Source organism: Enoplosus armatus, chromosome 13 (genome assembly GCF_043641665.1).
Source record: "Enoplosus armatus isolate fEnoArm2 chromosome 13, fEnoArm2.hap1, whole genome shotgun sequence".
NCBI lineage: Eukaryota > Metazoa > Chordata > Actinopteri > Centrarchiformes > Enoplosidae > Enoplosus > Enoplosus armatus.
In genome coordinates, this window is record NC_092192.1 from 22,253,615 (window position 1) to 22,278,342 (window position 24,728).

At 48.9% G+C, this 24,728-nt stretch overlaps 1 protein-coding gene across 1 annotated transcript in view; it reads left to right on the top strand.

Moving 5' to 3' along the window:
- The first annotated feature begins 10,853 nt into the window (after nt 1–10,853).
- robo3 (roundabout, axon guidance receptor, homolog 3 (Drosophila)) overlaps nt 10,854–24,728 on the top strand; it is a 115,345-nt gene continuing 101,470 nt past the window's right edge. Inside the window, exon 1 of the mRNA XM_070917559.1 lies at nt 10,854–11,007. Coding sequence (XP_070773660.1) covers nt 10,854–11,007 — 154 coding nt within the window. The remainder of the gene's footprint in view (nt 11,008–24,728) is intronic.

The following is a 24,728-nucleotide window of genomic DNA, read 5'->3' on the forward strand; positions in this document are numbered from 1 at the left end:
ACAATACTGGCCCGCTGAGACAACTACGTAACTATTCCTTATTCCTTTATCCCCATCCACACGTGAAAACTGCCTATAACTATATAAACTATGACTACGACCGGAGCCCTGACATATGTTACGTCTTCACTCCGAAAGAGGCGTTCTTCTGTCGCGTCGTTGAGGTAAACCAGCAGGGCAGGTGGGCTGCAGGCGGTATTTTACCCTGATATTCTTACTCTAACCCTAACCAACCCAAGCAACGAAGGCGGCCAGTACTAGCCAATCAGAGGCAGAGTAAGGCGGGCACTTTTGTAACTGAGCCTATTACATTTTTTGACATTTTGATTTTATTTTTTAACAGGTTGCGTACTCAAAACTGACGGCTGTGTGGTTATGAACGTCGGTATTCGACGTTTCGCTTTTCTATGTTTTCATCGTGGGTATCGGTTCACTGACATCGTCGTTCTCTCTGCTGCTAAACGTGACCACGAACACTTTCAGAGGTTTACCCATTCGTTTTTTTCCCCCAATACCCGCCGGAGCCAAATATTCACCAGTAAAAGTGAAGATGCTAACAATGTCTGGAGCCTTCCTTTTGTAACGGCTGGTGTCATGCCGGAGCTCCGCTGCTGGTTCAGCACCGGGCATTTGACTGAACTCAGGTCTGCCTCTGGCTCTTGTCCAAATGCCAACATTGCCAAAATCATAACAACAACAACAACAACAACAGGGGACGAAACAAATAATCTGTTCATTTCCTCAGCAAAACAATGCTCTGTATTTAAATGTGTGGGTCTCGCTGGTGAGGCGTCGGAAATCAATGTGATTTTTGTCTGTTTGGGCATGGGCCTGCTGTGATTGGATGAATGAAATGGGCTGTGTTTGTGTAGTCGCTGTGCCTGTGCTGCTCTTTGCATATTGAAAAGGGATGAACAATGGAATAAAAATGACCAACAGGGACAGACGAAATCCTTTGACAGCACTTCAGTCGGAGCCTGATGAGGAAGATTAGCCAAATTACCCAGCGCATACGTTTCCGTTAACGAGTCATTCGCAGTTCTTCACGATGACACTTGTGCGGTTTAAGCTCAGCTGTGCCTTGTGATTTTGCACAAATTGAGACGGAGTCGCGGCCAGCCGAACGTACTACACGGGGCGACATTGCAGAGATCCTGCCGTACAGTGCTACCTGGGAGGAGGCCGCAGCTCGAGAGCTGATCAGGCGTCAGATCTTAACAAGGCCCCACTGATGATCTCAATGAAATGCTCGCTGACTTAATGAGACGATGTGCTGCGCATCGCGCCAGGAGAGAGTTGGGCATCCGTGTGTGTGCAGGGGATCTGAGGGGATGAGGGTTTGGGGAGGTGGGCGGGGGTCACTTGGGGGGTTAGGGTCTCCAAAGAGATCAAATCTGGATTTCTTTGTATTCTCAAACACGTAGCAGAATGTCTTCAGTGTGCGTCTGGAACACGAGATGAAATCAAAGATCTGAAGGTCTCATGATTTACTGGTGATTTACTGGTGAAATGCAGTCCAGGGAGCCCCGTCTGAGCGACGGATCTGCGAATTTAAAAGGCTCATCGGACGGCGGCAACTATCTTATCTTTCGTCGCGACGATCGAGAGGCAAACAATAGAAATCCTAACATTTCACATTGCAAAGTAATCCACCGGGAACGTGCGCCTGCAGTTATTCGACTGGCCCCCGATGACGACGCCTCGCGGCTTAAGTTCAACTTCTTTTGCTCATCAGAGCCCTCTGAGTTGGCATCCTGGACTGGCCCCCGAATGCGGCCTTTGAGGTATGCATGTCCCATACTGCTACAGAATGATACACTGATAATTGCACCAGGATATGTATATATATATATAACTCTAAATAAAATGGTTGAAACCAAACTGTAAGTGTGATTGCACAACAACAACAACAACAACAACAACGGTGCCTCATCAAGTACCAAACATCCAGTGACGGCATCTGAAACTTAGTCCCGTTAGAAAAGCAGGTCTGCTGTGGCCTGAACACCTCCGGTCATCGTAAACCGACCGTCTCTGATCTCAGGAGCCTCTAAATGACGGCACGACCATTAGAGCCACTGTCATTTCCTGTGAGGCCCACAATTAGTCCTTGCCAGCGGGCCCCGGCCGCGCTAATGGCCTCAGTGTGAAAGATGTGAGAGCGCCGGTACCGGTGGCAGAGGAAGGCCAGTGGGTGCCTGGAAAAGAGCCACTCATCTCTCTGCCCTAATTGCCATGAAAACTCCATCTAGTTGGGTTTATGGAGTGGCAGGAGGGACTGATGCCCTTTGAGAGGTTTTGTTAAGCTGGCCCTGGGTGCTTTTGCTCCCGACCCCCCCCCCCCCCCCCCTACACACACACACACACTTTCCTCCCCCCCTAAGGGCCAGAAAAAGGTGGGCTGCAAAAATGGACACCAGATGGAAGAAGCATAACAGGGAAGCAGAGCAGGAGGAGGAGGGAGGAGGGAGGAGGAGGGGGGGGGGGGGGGGGGGGGGGGTTGAGCATGGGGCATGGTGGGCGACTTGGCTGGCCGCGTGAGCCTGGTTGTTCTGTGGTGTACGGGCACATGTCTAAGCATTACTTGAGATGCTGGTGGAAGTGAAGAAGGCCGCGTTGTGAGCGAAGTGAAGCAGCTGAGAGCGTTTTGTGAAGTCACAGGCGAAACTTTTCTTTTCCCTCGCGTGACAAACAGAAGCTAAAACAAACCCCTTGATTTTGGCACCCGCCGCGTTATTCCAGCCAATTTTTCCGGGGCCTGACCGGCGGTGGCGCGGTTAACCGAGCGGGGAACCCGCGCATTTGCATCACAGAGACAGTGGCGGAAATAAATGGATGGGGAGTAAATTGAGAGGGAAAGGCTGACAATGGGTCTGCCTTGTTGTGCTGTCTGTTAATCATTTCCCCGAGCCCCTCTGGCTCCAATAAAGGAGAATAAAAGAATATAAAAGAACAATTTGGGCTGCCCCAGCTGTGAATAACCAACCCATCACACCACACAATAGCCCCGTCACACTTGCAATAATTCAGCTTGTGATCTCGGACACGCCCCCTCCCTCTCTCCCTCTCTCTCTCTAGCCACATCTTTGTTAAAGTCGTCTGTCAGGCATATCATTTCCTCTCCCCACCCCTCCTGCATGGCCAGATGGTTAAAATCCATACTTCACTGCCAACAAAAAAAAAAAAAAAAGAAGACCCTCGGACCCATGCTATGACATTACTCTCACCGTGCCTCATTATTGGCCAGTAGTGGCCCACCCCCTTGGTTAATTAAGCTCAGCTTTGTCGAGCCGCCGCGCAATAGCTTAGCGAGCTGGGAGGAGGTCCCAGCACCTGGGGGGAGTCTACCTGTTACAGTGGCTGGCTCATCAGCCTCGCTGAGAGGTGCCCAGCTGGCTTGCCTGCGCTGGCACTTAGAGAGGAGGCGGGGGTGGTAGCCGCTGGTGCGTGATGCGGTTGTTTTAGCAGCCTGGAGGTCATTTTAGGCGAGACACACTCCAGTAGGTGTGTAAAAGAACACAGGTTCTCAATCTCTGGCGGGCCCACATGTTTGTTTAACTTGCTAAAATGCACTTTGTCCCCCTCAGGAAGAATGGGCTGAAACCACTCAACCATGGAAAACTCCACGGATCTGATATCATTTGCCACCACTGTGAAATCTATTTTCGCTTTTAGCTTTATTTTAGAGCACTGGTGCCTAATCCTCCTCCTCCTCCTCCTCCTCCTCCTCCTCGAAGTGATTGTTTTTTTTTTTTAAATGCTGTAGCCCATCGCAGGAAATAAATATTATACAGAGAAAACGTTACAAAGATGAGCATGAGATAACATAAAGCCACTACAGGGGGTCATCCAGACTCTTCAGTTTTTCTGATTGTTTATTTGAGACTGTATTCGACCGTTTCTATGGCTTTTAATGGGTGAAATGAAACGTTGGTGAGATTTCCAGATGCATCAGATAATCATGTTGTGCAGAATGAAAGCAAAGGTGGCTGAATCTCTCCAGGTGAGTCCTTGTTAAAGCGCTTATTAAGCTGCGACTGGCGCCCGCCATTGATTTTTTACCCCCCCCCCCCCCCCCGAATGGGTGGCCTGTTTGAAGTTGGCCGTCCGCTGCGCGCTGTGCACTGTGGGAAAGCAATCAGGCTCAAAAGTTTTCTCCTCCTTCAAATTCTGAGGCTGACAAATAACTCATCTTTTTTAGCCCCAATCAATATCGCGGAGGCCCCTTCACTCTTCACTCCGCAATATTTTCTATCTCCAGCGCTGATTGGAATGAACTCTGGTGTTTCGAAGGTGCGCACACACACACACACACACACACACACACACACACCACTTGCGATTGCGAGAAGGTGAACTCTCCATCTCCTTGAGCGGCACGAGGTCTTTTTCCAGGCGAGTCACATCAAAGTCTGGCTGCAGCGCGGTGCACGGGGTCAGCCTCTGCCGCGGGACTGGAGGAGCCCAACCCGAGGGAGCAGACGTGGTCTGGGGCTTGCCGAAATTACCACCGTTCTGTTTGGGTTGGTTATAAAACTAATGCATATTTAAATGAGTGCTTTGCATTTATCTGCATTCATCTGAAAATAAAATAGTGGGAATACAAGGATGCGATGAAACTGACGTGAAAAAGTGCGCGGAGGGGAATTCATGAGATGTAAATGACAGGTCCATCTTGTCCTGCTTAATATCCATGGGGTCGTGGCTAATTGTGCTTTTGTTGTGCAATTACCCAGAGTTTGCTCAGGGTTTAGGTAGTCGGGCAGTGGGGTGCAGCCAGTGCTTTGTTTAACTTCCTCCCCTCATGGGCCCACATGCAACTTGGAGGTGCGCCTCTGGAGATCGGGATAATCCCCTGACTTAAGCATATTGGCTCTGTCACTCCCGGTTACGCCGCCTGCTGTATGACTATCGATGAGGAGATGACGCACAAGGATTCCTCTCGCTCTCAAAGGGGGCACGGTTTGTCTGGGTTTCAGCCGCGATAGCGGGCCGGCCGGCCAAAGCGCTTTGAAGTCGGCTTTGAAGTTATGAGGCAATTGGAGGAAATGAGGAAATTGTCCGCGGGGTTTCCTGGAGAGCCGGTTTGTGAGAGGCATGATTGGACACAGCGCCCCAGAGGGAGACAGCGGCCATTTTGCTCAGGGGGGCCTTGTCCTTCTGGTCTGCACACTAAATGTATAGGACAGAGGCACCAATTATGGCACTTTGGCATATGGGCAGTGGCAAGTGCCCAGCTCTAATGATGGACCCTGCCAACTGCTCGCCCGTCCAGGTCAGTGGCACTTGATATTTACTGCCAACCCCCCCCCCTCCAATTACTGCCACCGCCTTTCCTGATGGCAGTTGTGTGTCAGTGTATGAGCTGTACCAGTGCAGGAGGCAAAGACAGAGGGGGGAGCATCATACACCTGCAGCCTGGCTTGGGATGCTGGATCTGGCTGCATGCCTGCCTTTAGCCCTCCCCTATCCAGCTGGGAGAGAAGGGTTGGGGATGCATCCGGCTGTCTTCGCCCCAGCTCAGGGGTTCCCAAGGGGGCAAACTGCAGCAGCAGACCCCCAGAAGTGCCCCGCAAACAGACCCGGGCACAGATGTTCCGCCCCGGCGCCGTGTGGCGTCTAGTGGCACACCGCTACCTCTCTGATGCCCCGTCTGACTGCAGGTGCTGGCAGGAATCACGTCTCGCTGCTCAGGACAAGTCAGATATTAACCCACACTTCATCTCAGCTGACAGTCATACAGGGGAACAGGACTCGCACCCTGTCATTGCCCTGACAGGCAAAGCCGCTGACATGACAGTGAGTTTTCTTTGGACATTACATTCAGAATCGGGGCCCCCTTTTAGTGCTTTCTCGTGAACAGGAGGTAAAGCTCACGGGGCCATAGCGTGAGCCCACATATCTATTTTCACACCGAGAGGAAAAATGAGCCTGATGCGTCCATATGTTCGTATTTTTTGGAAAGAAAATGTTCTCGACGATATGTGCAAAAAAAAACCACACAAAAAAAAACCCACAGTGAGATTCATAAAACATGCATGGGCCGGGGGAGTTCTAATTCATTCGGGCTCTAATTCAAGTTTCATGAATCTAAAATGGTCATAGCTTTAGCATGATATGATGCAGCTCCTTCATTAAAGATGCAGTTTCAAAGATTTTAAGCAGTTTTGTACCTGGAATATCAATGTCCCCGTGTGACCGGGCATTCCAATTGATCCAATCAAACTGTCTCCCAGAGCAAATGAGTTAACCTTGAAACTGCACATATGTCCAGCTGTTTACAGAAAGCTATGGCTGAACTGCGCAGCTTCAAGGTATCAATATATGTATAAGTATGAATGCAATCGCTGCACGGCTAACACAAAAAGAGAAAAAGAACTTTTGTGTGGGGCGTCTCGACCACTATTGGACGAATCGTCATGAAGTCATGTCACGTGTTTCCTACGTGACGATGCCTTGACCCATTTGTGCCCGCAACTGAAATTTTGAATTTGCTCTTGGTGGAACCTTGCCTAAGCTCTTGGTGGAACCTTGCCTAAGCACAAATCTGAAGACACATTTTGAAATCGGTCAAACCATTTGTGAGTTTTTCTTATCTTACTATATTTAGTCTTTGGGCACATGGGACTACTGTTTGTCCTAAAATGGTTGAAAATGCCCTAAAATAAGAAATTAAACTGTAGGGATTTTTTTTTGTTATTTTCAGTACACACATGTGGGGGACTCCTATCTATATATTCCATATAAATAAAAGTTGCACAGAACTATCATGAGTCATACAGCAGGTGAAAACATTGGTTCTCCATTAGTTTCAATGCATTTTCAGAAAGTACGTCTACATGCTGCTATTAAACTACTGACTCTCAAATACATATAGGAACCTCTCTCTCTCTCACACACACATACATTCACACACAACCTTGTACTTCTGTGCTTGTGAGGACCTTCATTGACATAATGTATACCCTTGCCCCTTACTTACACACACGTGCATGTGTGTAAGCAATAAAAATGTAGGGATTTTTTAAAATTATTTTCAGTGCACACATGCAAGGGCGGCTCCGATCTATATATTCCATATGAATAACAGTTGCACAGCACGATTATTAGGCAAGGCAAGGCCACTTTACTTAGAGCACTTTTCAAGCACAGAGGCCACTCAAAGTGCTTTGCATAGGCAAACGAAGAAAAACATTAGAATACATTCAAAACAATAAGCAATAAAAAAAAACAAAAAACAGTTAAGATAGAATAAAATGAAATTAAACTTCTGGTGGACTCAAGATAGTGGCCCCTGTCGCACTGATTCTGGCACTCCTTTCGCCATGGAGGTCTACCTATGGGCCTGCATTATTAAGTCATACAGCAGGTGAAAACATTCACTTGAGGAGTCCATTCTCCATTCGTTTCAATGCATTTTCAAGAAGTAGGTCTATATGCTTCTATTAAACCCCAGCTAGCCAATGCAATATTCAATCTCTTGTATTTTCGTGGCCAAAAGTCACAAATTTGCTTCAAAGTACTTCAAAAGTTCTCCTGTAAGTCTAAAGTTCATGTTGTACAGCCGACGCTGGTGTTCTAATCGCCAAAAGATAAAGTCGTATTAACTAGTGATGACAAAACAAAAATTGGAAAAAGTCGGATCTGATTCAGCATCCGTCCAGATGAAAAAAAGAAAAAGAAAAAAAAAAAAAAGTGAGCCAAAAAATAGCAACTAGCGTTGATTCAAGGACTCACACTGATACGGAAGAATTCCCCTTCGTGTGGGAATGTGAAAAGGGTTTGAACTCGAAATGACGAGTGACGGCCGGATGTTGACATTAACGACCCATCTGCATCCATCTCTGCATTAACATTTGTATGAAAGGCCAAACACTCCCAGTGTCCCACCATTCATCCGTCTGCTTGATGGATTTGCATGTAATTTGGTTTCATGCTTTCAAACAGAGGTCCTTGTGTCGCTGACAAAAGCGCCTCTGACAGAACAAAAAGGTCACCGTGCAGCTACCCGCTATTCTAAACTATGGTCACACTCCGTTAGCAAATCGCTACTAATCAAATCACATTCATTTAACATTGCAAACAAGTGTCATTTTACTCACTAACACGACTATTGTTAGTACCGTTACTGTTAATCTCACTGTTAATACTGCGACGTGTAGATAAAATAACACGATAGAACAACTTCGGGGGGAAAACATCATCAGAAAAAAAAAAGAAAAAAGAAGAAGCTATAAAGCCTGGAATGTATTTATTTATTTAAAATGAAACAGCGTGTTCACCAAGAACGCGACCGCCGTGATGGCAGACTGCGTGGCCGGCGGGTCTTTGCTGAGAATTACGAGTGGCTGAGGAGGGAAAACCAGGGAGCATGCAATCATACGCGTGTCTTTGTAGTGGCACTTCAGCGCCGCCTCATTATGATCGTAGTTTATGACACAAATAAAAAAAAAAAAAAGGCAATGTGATGTCGAAGACAATTGCAACATTATCACCAAGTGATATGCAAGCTATGATTTGCTGTCCCAACGCATCGTCGGGGTTAGGGGCCGCTGACGGCAGCGCTGTGAAAATGCACTGTCTTTCTTGTTACCTGCTGGCTCAGCCCAAATGTCAATGCAGTTTGCCTGGTTTCAGGTTAAGTGCAAAACATGAGGTTGTCTATCTCTATGTCTAACCTACAACACATGAGTGGGTGAGAGTCACTGAAGAAGTGCGGAGCGCTCTCAGTGCGGAAGTCGGAGATATGGAATGGTCCATCTCTACGGGACGTGCACGGCTCTCACACCGTCTCCTCACATTTCTGAGACGCTCTAAAGCACGTCCACGTGAAAAAACGGCTGGAGCGAGACACGATAACACGCCTCCCACATGCGATCCAGCCTGTCAGCAGCCATCGATCTCGCACAGCTCGCCCTCCTTCCACACCATGCCCGTATTGTCCGCTCGTTAGCGCTGTACGTGTGGATGTAGCTGGCACAGATGCCCCATGAATGGAAGACCCTCCTCAATGAGGGAGGGATGGAGGGGGGGGGGGGCGGAATAGGGCACAGGACAGGGGTCGTCACGGCAACTTTGTCGGCGGGATGGCTCCCATTGTCACAGTGATGAAGCAGGAGGACAAGGTCCTGATGGGGGACGGGCATCGTTAATAGGAGCCACGCTGAGGCTGTCAGCGGGGGGTCCGGGAGCGCCACATGCGGCCGCGCCGCCGCAAAATCGCGTGTCATTGATCGATATGTAGACTTGCGCATTAGGGCTGTAGCATGCTTGAGCACTGATTGAAGGCATGTGGGTAAATCTGCTTCCATATCCACACGGACACGCGCACACACGCACACACATGTACAGGGGGGGGGGGGGTTGACAAAATAGCTGAAACACGGTACGGCGGAGCGGCCCAGCAGTCGCGGCAGCTTGAGTTGAGTTTCTTGGGGGAAACTGAACAACAAGCATCATGAGCGTCAGCAAATGCAGAGCTACTGTTTCACTGTGTCTGCTCTTTTCTCATAATATGTGACATGAATACCGTGGCTTTAAAAAGTCACTCTTCACTTGTTTTTTTTAACCTATGCCGTGAGGTTTTCGGAGCTTTTTCTTGGAAACATTAATTTTGAGAGATACATTTACTTGGCATTGCTCAGCCTAAAATACAAAGTCGTTTTTTTTGCTGTGAGAGCGCACACGCAGCCAGTCAAACCTGCTCTGACGTCTTTTTGATGCAAACCCTTGGACTTGCAGCCCTCTCTCGCATGACGGCGTCGACATGCAATATGCTCTCCGGGGAAAGTGCCAAAGTAGTTTAGTTTAGATTTAGAGTTATCGCCCCCAGAGGGAGATTGGTTCTGACAGCCGGCACAGAACACAGAATCGTGTGGATTATAGGCAGTACATGAAGTCTTCATGGAGACACAAACAAGGACTGTGTGGCACAGAGGGACACGTACTGTATGCGTGCATTCACGTACGAGCCGATATTTGTGTGTGTGTGTGTGTGTGTGTGTGTGTGTGTGTGTGGGGGGGGTTTGTGGGTAAGACAGTGACAGTAAGTCTATTCTCCCCCTTTTCTCCACCGCCCCGATTCAGAGCCTCCTGGGATGATTATTAATCTAATAATTAAACATTTATTGCCAACAGCACCTGCTCTCTCTCTCTCTCTCCTCTGGACCCCCCCCCCCCCCCCCCCCCCCCGGGACCCCATCACTGAGAGAGAGAGAGAGAGAGAGAGAGAGAGAGGAGAGCAGGAGAGGGAGGGAGGGACACAGGAGGAGCCAGAGGGAGGGGTTGGAGAGAGAGAGAGAGAGAGGAGAGCAGCAAATCCGAAGGGGTCATCATCACATTGCTGGATTCTTTCACACCGGCAAGAGAGGCAGTTTTCTTGTGTGGTGGCGGACAGCGTGTGAAGTTATGTGATCCCAGAACAAAAGGAACAAGGAGGAAGGAACAATCCGATGCTGGGAAGGAACCAGAGGGGAGTCACAGCGAGGGGCAGCCCTACTACCCACTACCACATCTACAACCAACTCATCAGCTCAACTTCATCTCTTTGAATCCACTTTTTTTTTTTCCTCCCCAGCCCACCAGCCCAGCCCAGCCCCACACACAAAGATCGATCTCCTTTTTCTCCAAATTTTCCAAACTGTTTGTTCGAAGTGTCCGAATCAACTCGGGGGGAAAATCAAAAGGGCATCTCTTTAAGTCTTCTGAGCGCCACGTGAGGAGGCGAGGGAGATTCAGCAGCGGGCGGACTCCCACTTTTAGAAGGACAGACAGACAGAGAGCGGGTGGACAGTGGAACCTGAGAGAGGTGGGAGGGGGGGAGGGAGAGAGTGCAGGTACCTCTGCGCGGCAAGATGCTGCGCTACCTGATCAAGACCCTGCTGCAGATGAACCTGTTCACCGACAACATCCGGCACCCGTCCAACGGCACCGATCTGTTCTTCAACGTCTCGCTGCCCTCCTTCAACGGCTCCCTGCTCGACTGGGGAAACTTCACCGGCTTCAACGGTAAGCGCGCAAGGAAATTTGCTTTTTTTTTTGCATCCTCTCCCCTGTTTAAAACCCCCCCCCCCCGCCCCCTTTGGTTTGTCTTTGCCCACTCTTCCTCTGAAGCAAGAGGACACATGGGTTTCCTTGAAAAGGACTGAAAACACTTACAAGGGGTTGTCTTTTGTGATGGTAATGTGGCGTCGAGCCCGGGGAGGGAGTTGAAAAGGCAAAGTGGAGGGAGTTGTCATGAGAGTGAATCCCGTGTGAGGTGACTGGAGATGAATGGCTGTTTGAAATCACATGTGGTGCGTACCCCCCAGATCCCAAATCTCTCAGACCACCAAGAATTGATGAATTATACAGTATTATTGCTAAAAAAAAAAAAAAAAAAGCCCATTATGGGATAAAGTTCCAGCGTTTTGGGGAAAAGTCCCATGCTTCTTCCCGATTGTTCCAATTAAGAAGGCTGACATTCAAGTGTGAATGAATGTCAGCCATTAGATCAACCGACCATTAATCGGATCTCCATGTCGCTCCACAGCCACTGGTGGACTGGTGTCCTCGGGCAAAACAGCCAAAAAGCAGGACTTGCCTCTGCGTACGTTTCTGTCATCACACGCCCGTCAGAGTGTTTCGCGGGCTGTGAGTAAAATGTGACGGGGTGGGGGGGACTGCATCACCCAATAACACGGTCCGTTCTGCAGCCCGCTCGCTCAGCTAAATGAAGCTGTCTGCTGTCAGGCACGACGGACCGGAGCTGTCACATCCCCTTAAACTTTTGCCACTGGGCCTCTCTCTCTCTCTCTCTCTCTCTCTCTCTCTCTCTCTCTCTCTCTTCCTCTTCCTCTTCCTCTCCCCGTCGATGGAGCTCAATCTCACAGCTCTTGTCTCCTGTGGAATTTAAAAAAAAAAAAAGAAGCCCCGTTTGTTTTGTGTGTTTTTTTCACGCTCGTGTGGGGAATTCAGTTTTTACTGTGTGTCTGCGCGGGCTCATTAACATGGCGTAATGAGACGTCCCTGCTGTGCTTTGCTGTGTGTAATGTCAGGGCTGTGTATATATATATATATATCTGTACATATAAGTGTGTGTGTGTGTGTGTGTGTGTGTGTGTGTAAAAGGTAGACCTAAGTCAACACATCACCTTGATGTCTGCTATAATGAGCCCCCTAGCTTTGTCTCCATGTCAGTGCATACCAATGAAAGCTGCGTTCAGCACACACACACACACACACACACACACACACACACCATTGCCAGGTGTATGTAACGTCACGATATATTTCACTTGGTTTAGGATGGACACACATTTTCTCATCTCATTTCAATTCCCGAGCTGGTTTTCGTAAAAAACACCCAGCCGCTTCCCGGCTTGTGTCCATCGGCTTGACAAGAGCCTGCGAGAGGGTTCCTGTGTGCCCTCTTTGTGCTGCCTTGTGTGGGTGTGTGTGCGTGTGTGTGTGTGTGTGTGTGGGTAATTGGTGTGTATTTTTGTCACAGAGGGGAGTGAGGTTTGCCTTTTGATGAGTGGGCGTGAGGGCTGGATTTGATTTGCTTCTGAACCCCCCCCCCCCCCCCTCCTTCCCCGCTCCTGTCCCGATAACCAGCTTCAAGCGGCGGCGGCGGCGTATCAATACTCCTGAGTTTATAGCCTCTCTTTCATTGCCCTCACACTTCTATTCCTTTCTCTCTTTTTCATCCCTCCTCTCATCCGCCAGCCCTAATGGAGTGGAGATTGAGCGTGGCGCTCCCTCCGAGGATCTATAGCAGACCCGATGAGAAAGTAAGCGTGAGAGGCGGGTGGGAACAATGAATCCATTGAGAGGAATCTCTCCGGTGACTGATAGGCTGCTGGTGGATGGATAGATAGATAGATAGATAGATAGATAGATAGACGTGCCTTGTGTGCATCTGGCTTCATATTCTGCTCCCGCAAAACTCCCCCCTGCAATCTTTAGGTGACATCGACACACTCAGGGGAGTGTAAATGAAGATAGGTGGGGGGTGGGGGGTGTAATAGTTCCACTAATAAGTGATCAATGAGATAAAGTATAAGCTCTCTCCTTTGTAAACTGGCGTGAAGACAATGGATCGACCACATGGAGAGAATGAAAGGATCAAGATCAATGCTCCTGTTTCCAGACAAAAAGTCTATCCAGCTATTTTACTTTGTCATCTTTTGCCCAGATTTGGATTGACCCCCCCCCCCCCCCATACACACACACACACACACACACACACATTTATGTTTATGTTTTTGCCATAATGGAGATGTATTTCGCCGGGCCATTATGTGCTGATTCATCAGTGGGGTGGGGACGGTGGGGGCTGTTGGTCAAACCGTGGGTATCCAGGCGAGAAGCTCAATAGCAAGGCGGTGGGCGGACAGCTTGTGTGGGTCGACCTGGAGCTCAGAGTGAGGCTCAATGGGAAAATCAATGCGGCCCGATAACCAATTTGGGAAATAATGGACAATTCACTCAAACACAGCACTATAGTGGACTGCGGGGGCCCCGGCAAGTTTATCTATTAGTTCTCTCTCAGTCGCTCCCCCCTTTACTCTTCCTTTATCGCACCTTTTCTGGTTCCTCTATTGAAGGTTTCTGCAGGGATTTGTGCTCTGGCCAATGTGCACCGACTGCTACACGATTAATGCCGGACAGTTTGTGACAACCAGCTGCATATTAAGGTTGATTAATGGGCACCTGGACCTCGGCGGGGGGGGGGGGGGGGCAAATGAATTGACAAGATTCTTAAAAAAAAAAATGCTTCAAATGAAAAAAGCTGAACTTCACGCTAGGGGAAAAAAAAAAAAACAATATTTCAAAGGATAAAAACATGAGAGGGGAAGTTTTTTAAAAAAAAAAAAAAAGAAAGTTATGCAACTTAACAAGTGAGTTACTTCCACCTTAAATTTTCTGTCGTGTGATTTGAATGCAGCCACAGTAGAAATGACGGCACCAATTAGCTCCTCCGTCTTTCCGCCCACACGAGCGCAGAATCAATGGGATGTGAAGACGCGTGCTGCTCAGGGGAACGCGTGCGCTTGCCGGCAACAGAGCTTTTTGAAGAAGGTTGTTTCGGCTTGTGAATTGATCTAAAAAAAAAAACAACAACAACAAAAACACAGTTCTAATAAAAGCGAGCAAAGTTTATTCCCTTCATTGCTATAAAAAAAAGAAATAAAAAAATGGAAAAAGCCCTTGTCGGAATGGCTGCTGTGTAATCAGTAAAACCTCAGGTCAAGTCCACGTTTGTGATTCTCAAGATGGAAACTGAGGAGAGAGGGAGCTCATATCATTTAATAGTATTGATCTTATGGTGATAAACTCGGTGGCTCTGTCCACACGCATACAGTATACAGGCATCTCTGCATTTAGGCAGCTGGAGACGGCGACGTCTGCTTGCGTATTGTAATTTACGGGCGCTAATGCGGCCATTTGTCCCCCCATGGAGGTCAAGTAGGCTCCCCTTTTGCTCCGTTCACCATAAATCTGCCAGCGAGTCATTAACGCTGCGTGCATGTGTGTGCATATTTACTAGCTAATTACTTCTAAATATTTCAATATGCAAATCCCATTAAAAGTATATCCCCCCCCCCCCCCCCCTCCATCGCCCACAACATCCACAACTGATTTTATTTGTGCAGAAGCGGAGCTGCCTGCAGAATCTTCAGCAGTGCATTTTGTTACAATCAAGCCTGTTCAGTTTGCACAGTCACGCTGGATTCAAAACGAGGCTTTTGGAACTACAGGGGGGGGGGGGGGGCCACCGCGGTGCCCTGGCGCCCACCGGGTGGTCAGACTTCCTTCGCCTGTGGTGCAGTGAATCTGGAGCCCTGTGAAAAGCAGACAGCGCCTGCAGGGGGCCGTGGGCCTAAAGCACAACGTGTAAAGACGGAGACGCATGTCCTAGATCCTCTCCGTCCTCCGCTGCTGTGTTCCTCGTGAAGTCTAGGAATGGCTGGTTAGCAGCGATGCATTATTGATGGATTTCTGGGGAGCGTTTTGGGGAAAGCCGAGCAGCTTTATTCGTCGCCCAAGCCAAGCGCTGGGCACCACCGGTTGGTCCCCCCCCCCCCCTCCCCCGTACGCGCCTCAGCTCGACTCTGCCACCTCCGACAGCCTGCCATTAGCCAACCATGGCTCTCTCTCTCTCTCTCTCTCTCTCTCTCTCTCTCTCTCTCAGTAACTCACACTCCACACCCTCTTAAGACGCGCAAACCCACTGAGATGCACAAACAAATTCAAAGTCAACAGGAACGGGGACACAAACACTGTTTCACCCCCGGACCCCGCGCTTCCTGTCAAGGCTGGCTCCAGCTCCAGCTCCAGCGTGACGTCTGGATCATTAAATGTGACCTTTCTGGGCGCGCCGCTGCTGATGCTGGCGGTGCGGCCGGGGCTGGGACTTTGTTGTGGGCTAGAAAGAGAATGTCTGATGACCGTGAGGGGGGTGAGGGGTGGGGGGGATTTGAACTCCCCACACCGATGGCATCCAGCCAAAACAAACCCGATATTCTGGTCAGGACTTTTCACACACGAGCCTGGCAGTGAGCTCCCCCATGACGCTCTGCGGACCCGTTTGTGCTGCAGCCCCTTCATGGTGAGACCAGATCCAAAGCAAGGGGAAGTATTAGGCGTAAACAGAACATCATGCTTGACTTTGTTTTTCGGGTATGTAATGATTTTGTATTATTTAACCACTTTAACAACTGTACGGTCAATGTGTTGTCATTGTGTATCATCGGTCGGAGAAAAAAAAACCCACCAAATCGCGGTCTTCGGTTTGAGTTCAATATTCAGATGTTCCCGTGACGCTGGTGCGGCCTGTGTGCGCGTCTTCTTTTACTGTTTCCCTCGTGTTTGTTTCTGTGTGTGTTGTACGCGTCCTAACACGTGGAACCGTTTTTATGCGAGACCCCCCCAGAGGAAGAGATAAATAAAGCATCAATCAAATGTAAATAACTTTTCATCAGCGTCCTCCCATTACATGCAGAACGCATTATTGTGCGTCACGCCCCTAGTCCCTACAGGCCCCCCCCCCCCGCCCCCCCCAGATGGGAAGGTGCTAATACTTTCTTATTGTAGTCTGCGGTCTGACCTGTTGCTCAACGCGTCTGATGCAATTATGTGGAGCTAAATGAAGGGCAGTGGGTGGAGTATAGATTATTATATAAATGCGGAGATGTGGTGCTAAGTAAAAAAGAGGGCTGCACTCTTGTGGGTCCTCATCATCATCATCATCATCATCATCATCATCATAATGGAGCTAAGAGTGAAAATCCAAAACTGAACGCTCCCTCACACTTCAAACAAAAGTCTCGTCTGTCAACCACAGATTCCATCTGACCGTTCGTATTCGACAATTATGGGAGTTTTCTCCCCCTGTCAGTCACTCTCCTCTCGCTCGTCTTCATCATCTGTCAGTCATGATGTATCCCCTTTGTGCTCCCTCCATCTCACTCCACATTTGCCCACTCCCTCTATCTGCCTCGCTTCAATTTTGTTTTCCAATTCACCTCGATTTATCAGCAGGGCTGCTGCATAAATAGCTCCGCCACATTGCGTTGAATACATAACCACCGGAAAACACAGAAGAAGAAGAAGAAGAAAAAAAAAGCTAGTGCGTGCCTTTTGAATGTACACCTGCGTGTATGCGTTTATGTGTAATCTATAAGGATCTGAGTCCCCCCCCCCCCCCCCCCGCCCCCATCCCTCCATCTGTCCCTCCCATCGTTCCCATCAAGAAATCTCCCCCTCGGCCTCTTCCAGCAGAGGATGAACGCCGACGGGCGGCTCACAGCGGTCCAGCCGGGAGCCCAATTACCGCCAGATCATCTCCGCGTACCTCCAGCCGCCTCCATCGGCTTGAGCCTCCTCATCGCGGCTCCCATCGAGCACCGGCCTGCTGCATCCCTGATAAGGTTATCATCCGCAATTTCACTTTAAAGCCCCAATCTGTAACTACAGCATGGGGTCTTCTGCTGATTCACTGCCCCCCCCCCCCCCCCCCTCCTCATTTTCTTTTGAGATTGCAAGACTTCATTTAGATTGGGTCAATTTCGAACTACTCAAAAACGACATGCAGATAAACGTAAACCTGTTACATTTCCAAATGCACTCTTTCATCGCGATGAGCGTTAAAATCAAACTTTATTCTGTTTCATGCTCCGAGCAAAAAAAGAACCCTAACCCCCCCCCCCTCCACACACACACACACACAATTTTAGCTCTCACGACGGACATTTATTCTCCGTGCTTAGCCCCTTGTGTCTGAGATAATATGCAGAATTATGTACATAACCGAGCAGGAATGGAAATTAGGCAGCATCTGTGGCGAGGATGAGCACTGAAGGGGAAGGAGGAGAGGCAGGGAGAAGGGCAGGAGATGCTACTTTGTAAGCAGGGGAGAGTTCTGCATATGCTAATGGCGGCTTGGACAACTTCCTCCATCACGCCGAGGATTTCTCCAGGTGGCGGGCGCAGGCAGATCGGACGGCGGCGATGAAGACATAAGACGGTGGTTAGATTTGCTCATGAGGTGCAGTATGGGGGCCGGGATTAGTGTCATGTATTTGCAGAAAAAAAATTCAGGGGAGACAATAACTCCCTGGAATTATAATTGCGGCTCGCTCAATTTCCAGACTGTCCGTGGGAGGAAGAGTCGCGATAAGCTGCGGAGATGAGCGTGTGATAATGAAGTTTTGTTCCTGGGGTGGGCAGGCAGTTGACAAAGTTATTGGAGGGAATGAGAATGATGTCCTTTTCCCTTCAGATGGGGTGCATTCCGTTTTTTTAGACGACTTTAGAAGCCAACTGGGAACTCATTTTGCACTTAATGACCATCTCACAAAAAAAAATCACCATTTTTCTTTTGTTGTCCTGGAACACGTGTTTATTCTTCCTGCTCCAGCATACGGACCCGCCCTCTCAGTGACATGTCCCCAAAGTGAGAAAAAGATATTTGTTTTTTTTCTGTTTCCCTGTCAACCTCTACAAGGGAAGTTCTGTGCATATGGCCGATCAAATCATTCCATTTTAAACTTATTCGCATAAAGCAGTGCGTGCCACCGGCCTACGTCGATTAGGTAGGTGTCAATCAAACACTTACACCCACTCAGAGGCTTGGAGGAGGAAGGCCCGGTCACATCGTCGGCATTCGAACCTCCTCTGAGGGGAGTGCAAACCGCTCCACTGAAGAGGGATGGCTTGCAGACAGTCGCAAGACAGGAGTCGATGGCACAAACACATCGATAAACTGTGTGCGCGCTGTTAGTGAGATAAGATAAAGATAGCTGGAAGTGATTTTTTTTTTAATTGGGACTTCAGTTGGACGAGCAGAGATCCCTGAGACGCCGCGTATGGCGTTTTAAAACATAATTCTACTGTAAATAAAACGGACCCCGGTGGAACCTCTATCTAACGCCCCCCAAAAAAATTCCCATAAAAAGAGGCCGTCGTTCACAGCAATCACACAAAGGTCTTCATGTGTTAAAGACATTAAGACGCAGGACGCTTTAAATCGATCGCTTGCACACCTGCAAACACGGCGGGCAAATAAACGGGGCTTTTCCCCTCAAATCGATGGCCTTCCCAACAACAACAGCCCTCCGCCCCGGGGTGTTAAAGAGGCCGGCCGCACCGTTCGCCCGGGAGCTCCCGCACAAGGGAGGAGGTCAATCAAAATGAGGGGTTAAGTGTGCCGACGACTCAAGGGGGTCGTGACCCTTAACCCACCGACAACCCCCACCCCTCAACCCTTGCTACATCTTAACCGAGGGAGCTTCAAGAGTGCGATGACACGAGCCCCCTTTTGTCCCACGACATCTGCCCACGTGCCATTGTTATTCCAATCGGCTGTGAGTCAGTGCTGCCGGCCACTCGAGTCGGAGCTTGAAAACCACTGACGCTTGATCTGAAATGCTGGTGTCATAACTGAAACGTTGCTCGCCCGAAGTCAGATGTTGCATCACGACGACGGACTAATTGCTGCGTCTGTATGCAGAGCAGCTTCCTCTCTCACGGCTCTCAATCAGTTCGACAGATAAGAGTTAAAACACACTGCCGTTTTATTATTATTTTTTTTTTTATATAAATTGATTTCAGCATCTAATGCAGTAAAAAAATAATATTTGAGTGAAAGGAATTGGCTATGTTATCCCAGATACACACACACACACACACACACACACACACACACACACACTCACTGTAATACATATATAGCTGTCTCCAAAAAATCCATTCCACATCTCAATCCCGCTGCCAATTATCTCCTGAATCCATCGGGTGGGAAAGAAACATGCAACGACAACCCCTGCAGTGTCAACACAATTGGTCATGCATGCCCATGAATACTGAGATGTAAAGGCAAGCCGTGATAAGTCCGGATCACTGACGGATCTGCCTCTGTACACTGTCGTATGTTCCCCCTTCTGTTACCCGGGATGTTTTCACGATGGGTGAACATGCACATTGCAGAACCAAAAAATGGCCGACAAAAGCTGCAAAAGAGATTGTTTGTTTTGGAAGCTCCTTCTTTAGTTTTGACCCTCCAGAGGCTACGTTCTAATTCTTTTTTCTTAGTGGGCCCCTCTTCCCCCTCCTCGAAGCCTTGATTTCAGTGGGACTACCCACCGAGTAAACGATGTCTAAACGAATTTGAAAAAGAGGAGAGTGAGTAGTCGCCGCACTGTCGCATAGAATCCATGAGCAGACTCAATCACATTCAGCGCGCCGGAGCAATGACCCACTCGTGGTATGATTTGTTCATTATCATTTGATGCATGATCTCAATTTATGCTTCAGTGTTTCTGCCATGCCACGTGCCAATATTGATTCATTAGCTGAGACCGTACGTGTGTGTGTGTGTGTGTGTGTGTGTGTGTGTGTGTCAAGAGGATGCTTCCCATGGGCTGGAGCTGAATCGATCACCGGGCAATTACTGAGTAAACACTAATTTAATCAATACAGTGGGTCTGCGAGCCACCATGGCACCCCGTCACCCAACACGCACAAGGCAAACAACAGTGAAGTGACTCCACAGAATGTTGGCTTCCCCTCTCACTCTGTCGCCCCCCCCCCCCCCCCCCCCCCCCCCCCCCCCCCCCCCCTACGTGTCGGACACAAAGCGATCGCGACTGTTAAGTTAACTTTTAATTGCCGTCGGATACTCGAAACGTAGATTATGTGCTCGGAGTAATGTTTGCGGAATATTCTAATTTTGACATTTGTGAACACGGCTGCTCGTGTGGGCCCAAGCCACATGTAGTCAGTCAAAATGTGAACGTCTGACTTGTAATTACAGGGACTGCAGACTGTAAAAGCGAAATGCCACTTTTTTTTTCTGCATTTTGTTCCGTTTTAACCGCATGAAGAAATAAACTGCGACGTGAGGGGGTGATGTGTTTGTTGCCTTTGTGGTTGCCTGTGGCGACCAATCTTTGAGTATTATTACGTTGTGCAATACAACGGCACGTTGGCGCGAAACGCTGAATGTCAGACTATTTTGCTTTGCCTTCGTTCCCGCTGAGAACAAAGCGATTCACGCAGTTCAGTGAAAGAAATAAAACACAACGACAGCGATCGGTTTACGAGCGAAATCATCGTCAGTGTCAAATAACATCCAAAGCAAGTCATTACAAACCGTCCCTGGGTTTTGTGAAACTGTAATCAGTGTACCCACTGTATGACCAGCCCCCCCCACCTCTAGTGTGGGCCGACTGGGGGAGCAGATGGCAGAAGTTTTACTCATTCACTCCCCCCCCCCCCCCCCCCCCCACCCTCCTCCCAGCACAGTCAGGTGACTCAGACCAGCGGCCAGGGCTCGCTTACCGTGTTGGAACAAAAAAAGTGATATGGAACCAAAAAATAAAAGATGGAGGATGACAGGCAAGATTCTCACGTGCCCCCACAAAGGGTGGGTTCAACCAAATCACAAAAAAAAAAAGAGCTCTTAGCTCTTTCAGTTCTGAAAGATATCTAGAATAAAAGGGACTTTTTTTTTTTTAAATATATTTTTATACTCTACTTTTTTTCAATGAAATTCCATTATAGTGCGTCCTTTGTGTTGGGATGTGGGCAGAATGTGGGCAGACCTCCGCAAATTAAACCAAAAGCGTCCGCGTGGTGAGATTCCACTGGGACTCTGTGAGAAAAGATGTCGTTTTTTTGTAAATTTGGGTGAACTGGCCCTTTTTTTTTTTTTTTGTTTTCATCTTGACAACGTGGATTTCATTATGTAACAATCATTGAGACCCTCTCTCAATAACTTGGCATGTTCTTTTAACGCTGCAGATACAGCTCACTGACTCAACCTAATCTGGTGTTCAGCGGACAGACTGCTGAGCTTCGGCTACAGTCCAGGACAGGCGAGGGGTCACAAGTGTCAGAGGCGGTTTCGAATGAAATACCCGGCAAGGTGACGGTGGGAGGGGGGGGTCAGTAAACACGCGGCCTGTAAAATAGATCATGCAAGAGTTACGGTGAGCAGCCGCACTGTCAGGTTACATTGTGGATTGATACCACGTAGCCAATCTCTCTCAAGGAGCGGAAGCCACGATGACTCCAATTTCAAACGGCAAAAAAAATGACACTTCTCTTCTCCGAGGGAGGGGGCAGGGGAAAGCAAACGCAGCGGCTCTCGAGGCGTCTTTCTTTGGGGTTTACGGGGCTGAAACGACGAGCAGCTTCGATCCCGGCTTTAAATCCTGCGCAGAAAAGAAAAGAAATCGCGGGTCAGTTCATCCGTCGCTCGCGCGGGACTGAAGACATTTAGTCCAGTTTTAGTCCAGTTTTAGTTTAGACCAGACCAGACGATCGGCTCCCTGAAACAACTTTTTCTTCTGCTAGTTAGGAGAACCGGTGGGGCCCACAGCTCAGAGGACTTCGCCGCAACTACATTTAGGATGGGCTTCGTCCTCTGAGGCTATCGCTAGTGGGATAAGGGTATACTGTAAGTCCTCCGTGGTCCATCCCCCAACTGGGTCCGTCCGAACTGACTTGTACCCTGAAAAGCACTAATAAAAGTGTTATTATTATAATTGGAATATAATTAAAAGTTCTCTTCCTCTTAAGATACGAGCGGAAAGTCTTGTTCCTGCAACTTGCAGTTTATGACAACTCGAACGTAGCTCAGCCACGTCGTGATCTTCTGCTTCAGTGCACTTCGAGAACAACATGTTACTGGAGCACTACGGAAAATTGCAGATGAACATTTAATACAGGAATTCCCATCATAGACAAGGACCACTGACCGTACTCGGTCCAGCCATATGCTGGACCCGGAGCGGGTCTTAAACTGCGACTGTGCTGAAAAAAATGTGTTTACAGGAAAGCAAAGACTTGATCATGATCATGGATGATGATGATGATTAAAAAGTCAGGATGAGGATCATCATTAGTATAAAACAATGCACTCATCAATCCGCGGGCTTTTGTGGAATATCATCAAAATGCCACATTACAATAAATTCGGAATAGTAATCGCAATCAGCTGTACTCGTGTAGCTCTTTTCTAAACAAAGCCTCACAAAGTCTGCGGATCATCACAGAGAGGGCACGCAGAACAGAGGGGGCACAGAGACGGAGCGACGGGCAGCGCAGAGTGTGGAAGAAGCGAGGCGGGGGCCGCGGGGCAACAAGGGAGACTGACATTTGCAGGCACTTTAATAAGTGTATTAAGATTGGCAGCTCTACTTGCCGTTCACCAGCCTGATTAGCATAAAGCTATTTATTAGGCTGATTTCCCAGGCTGAGAGCAACAGAGACTGGGGAAAGGAGCAGAGCGTATGTGTGTGTGTGTGTGTGTGTGTGTGTGTGTGTGTGTGTGTGTGTGTGTGTGGGGGGGGGGGTTGACGCCATTGGGGAAGGCTGGCAGAAGGTTAAGGGCAAGTCGCCATGGAAACAGACTGGGCCTGTGGCGGCGAGTGATTTGCAATAGTGGACGTTCATTTACAGGTGGCGATGAGACGCAGAGCCGGGGGGTGGGGGGGGTTAGAGGTCGGAGATGGCCATCAGGTCCACTGTGGGGAGTTTCCATAAGAATAATGGCCAGTTCGCGCACGACGGCACGGTGCTGTGACTCTTACAGGTGGGCAGCGCTATTTGCACTCGCACATTTCACAGTGCAATTAGCCTCATTACGGCAGCCTAAACACGCACACACAATTGCAACTCTAATCTATGTACACACACCCCCCCCCCCCCCCCTCCCCTCCTGCCGCCATCACATGCATGAACACTTTCCTGCAGGTCTTCATTAGCACTAATCAGGGTCTTGCCGCTGCCCACAGCGGGGGCCTCTGACACCTCTTGTCTCCTCCTCTGGGTGTCCATGCTGCTCTGACACTGCTCGCATAATGCCGAGGCAAGAAAGAGCACAATGGCAAGTGTGTGTGTGTGTGTGTGTGTGTGTGTGTGTGTGTGTGTGACAGGCTCCAATCATTCCTCGCAGCGCAGCCATGACCCGCCAAATTGCTCTGCACAGCAACGTGGAGTGTAAACAGGGTGTTGCTGGGCACGATTGTGCATACAGCTGGAAAAGTCCTATTTCATAACCACACGTTGCTCCGCGGACTCTTCATTTCCCTCACTCCTGCGATATACACTCCCTTCAGGGCAGTGAATATGAAGGTCAGGCTGAAGACCTCATTCACACACACACACAGAGTTAACTGGCAGGTTACTTTGTTTACATGGGCCTCTCCCAGCGGCCCTGTTAGGCTCATGAGTTATTTAGACTAATCGATGCCACTGGATCTTTCCGTGTTGTTTCTGCGTTTGCTGCTGGAGCAGCTGGAACTCCTTGGCTGCGGTTCGCATGCGCGTGTCTGCAAGCCCAGGCGTGCATTACCGCACGGCGCACTTAGCATTTATTGCGCAAATTGGACAAAGGCGGCCCGCTGAATGAAGGTAATGTAGTGGAACATCACATGCTCCACGCAGGCCATTTAAAAACAGAATCGATGGATCACGTGACGTTGAAATGCACGGTGAAGGAGCTCTGTCACCACGTGCCCAGAGGCCGCGAAGGCCCGCCACGGCATTAAATCAATCCGAACGACGACAGACAGTGACTCACATGTTAGATCATACTAGAAGGTTTACCCAAACACACTTTTTCGGACGGCGAAGAGACACCGTCTGATGATCGCTCTCGAAACCTCGTTTTTTGGGGAAACGCGTTGTCCCGGCAGGGGTGATGTCATCACACTGATATCACACCGCATCTGTGTTCACCCCGACACAAAGGGAGCGGGGCCCCGCTTCGTAAAGACTCAAGGTCGGGGGGGGAGGATGTGAGTCAGAGCGCGCGTGACGTCACCTCCGATTCGACACAAACACAACCTGGTGCCTGGACCTGTCGCTTGGCTCTGTCGGAGAACAAAGAGGCACCCTGTTCCAAATTTAAATATGTAGTTCAAAAAAATTCAGGCATTGGCTGTTTGACTCAACTTCTGGCATGAAAGTAAAGCATTTTGTGGGGGGGGGGGGGGGTTTAATGAATTCACAAACAAACATGACACAGAATTGCAGAATGGCCGAAACACATAAGAGAAAAAAACAATGTACGTCTTTTATTTGAATTAATAACAGGTTTTATTTGTTTACTTGTTTATTTACTAGTGGTTCGTGTTTTTTTTTTCTCTCCATTCATTTGTTCGATTACTTTGCACATGTAGAGAATTCATTTCAGCAAGTGGTAACATCTTTTAATATGGCCTGCAAAAGGTCATTTC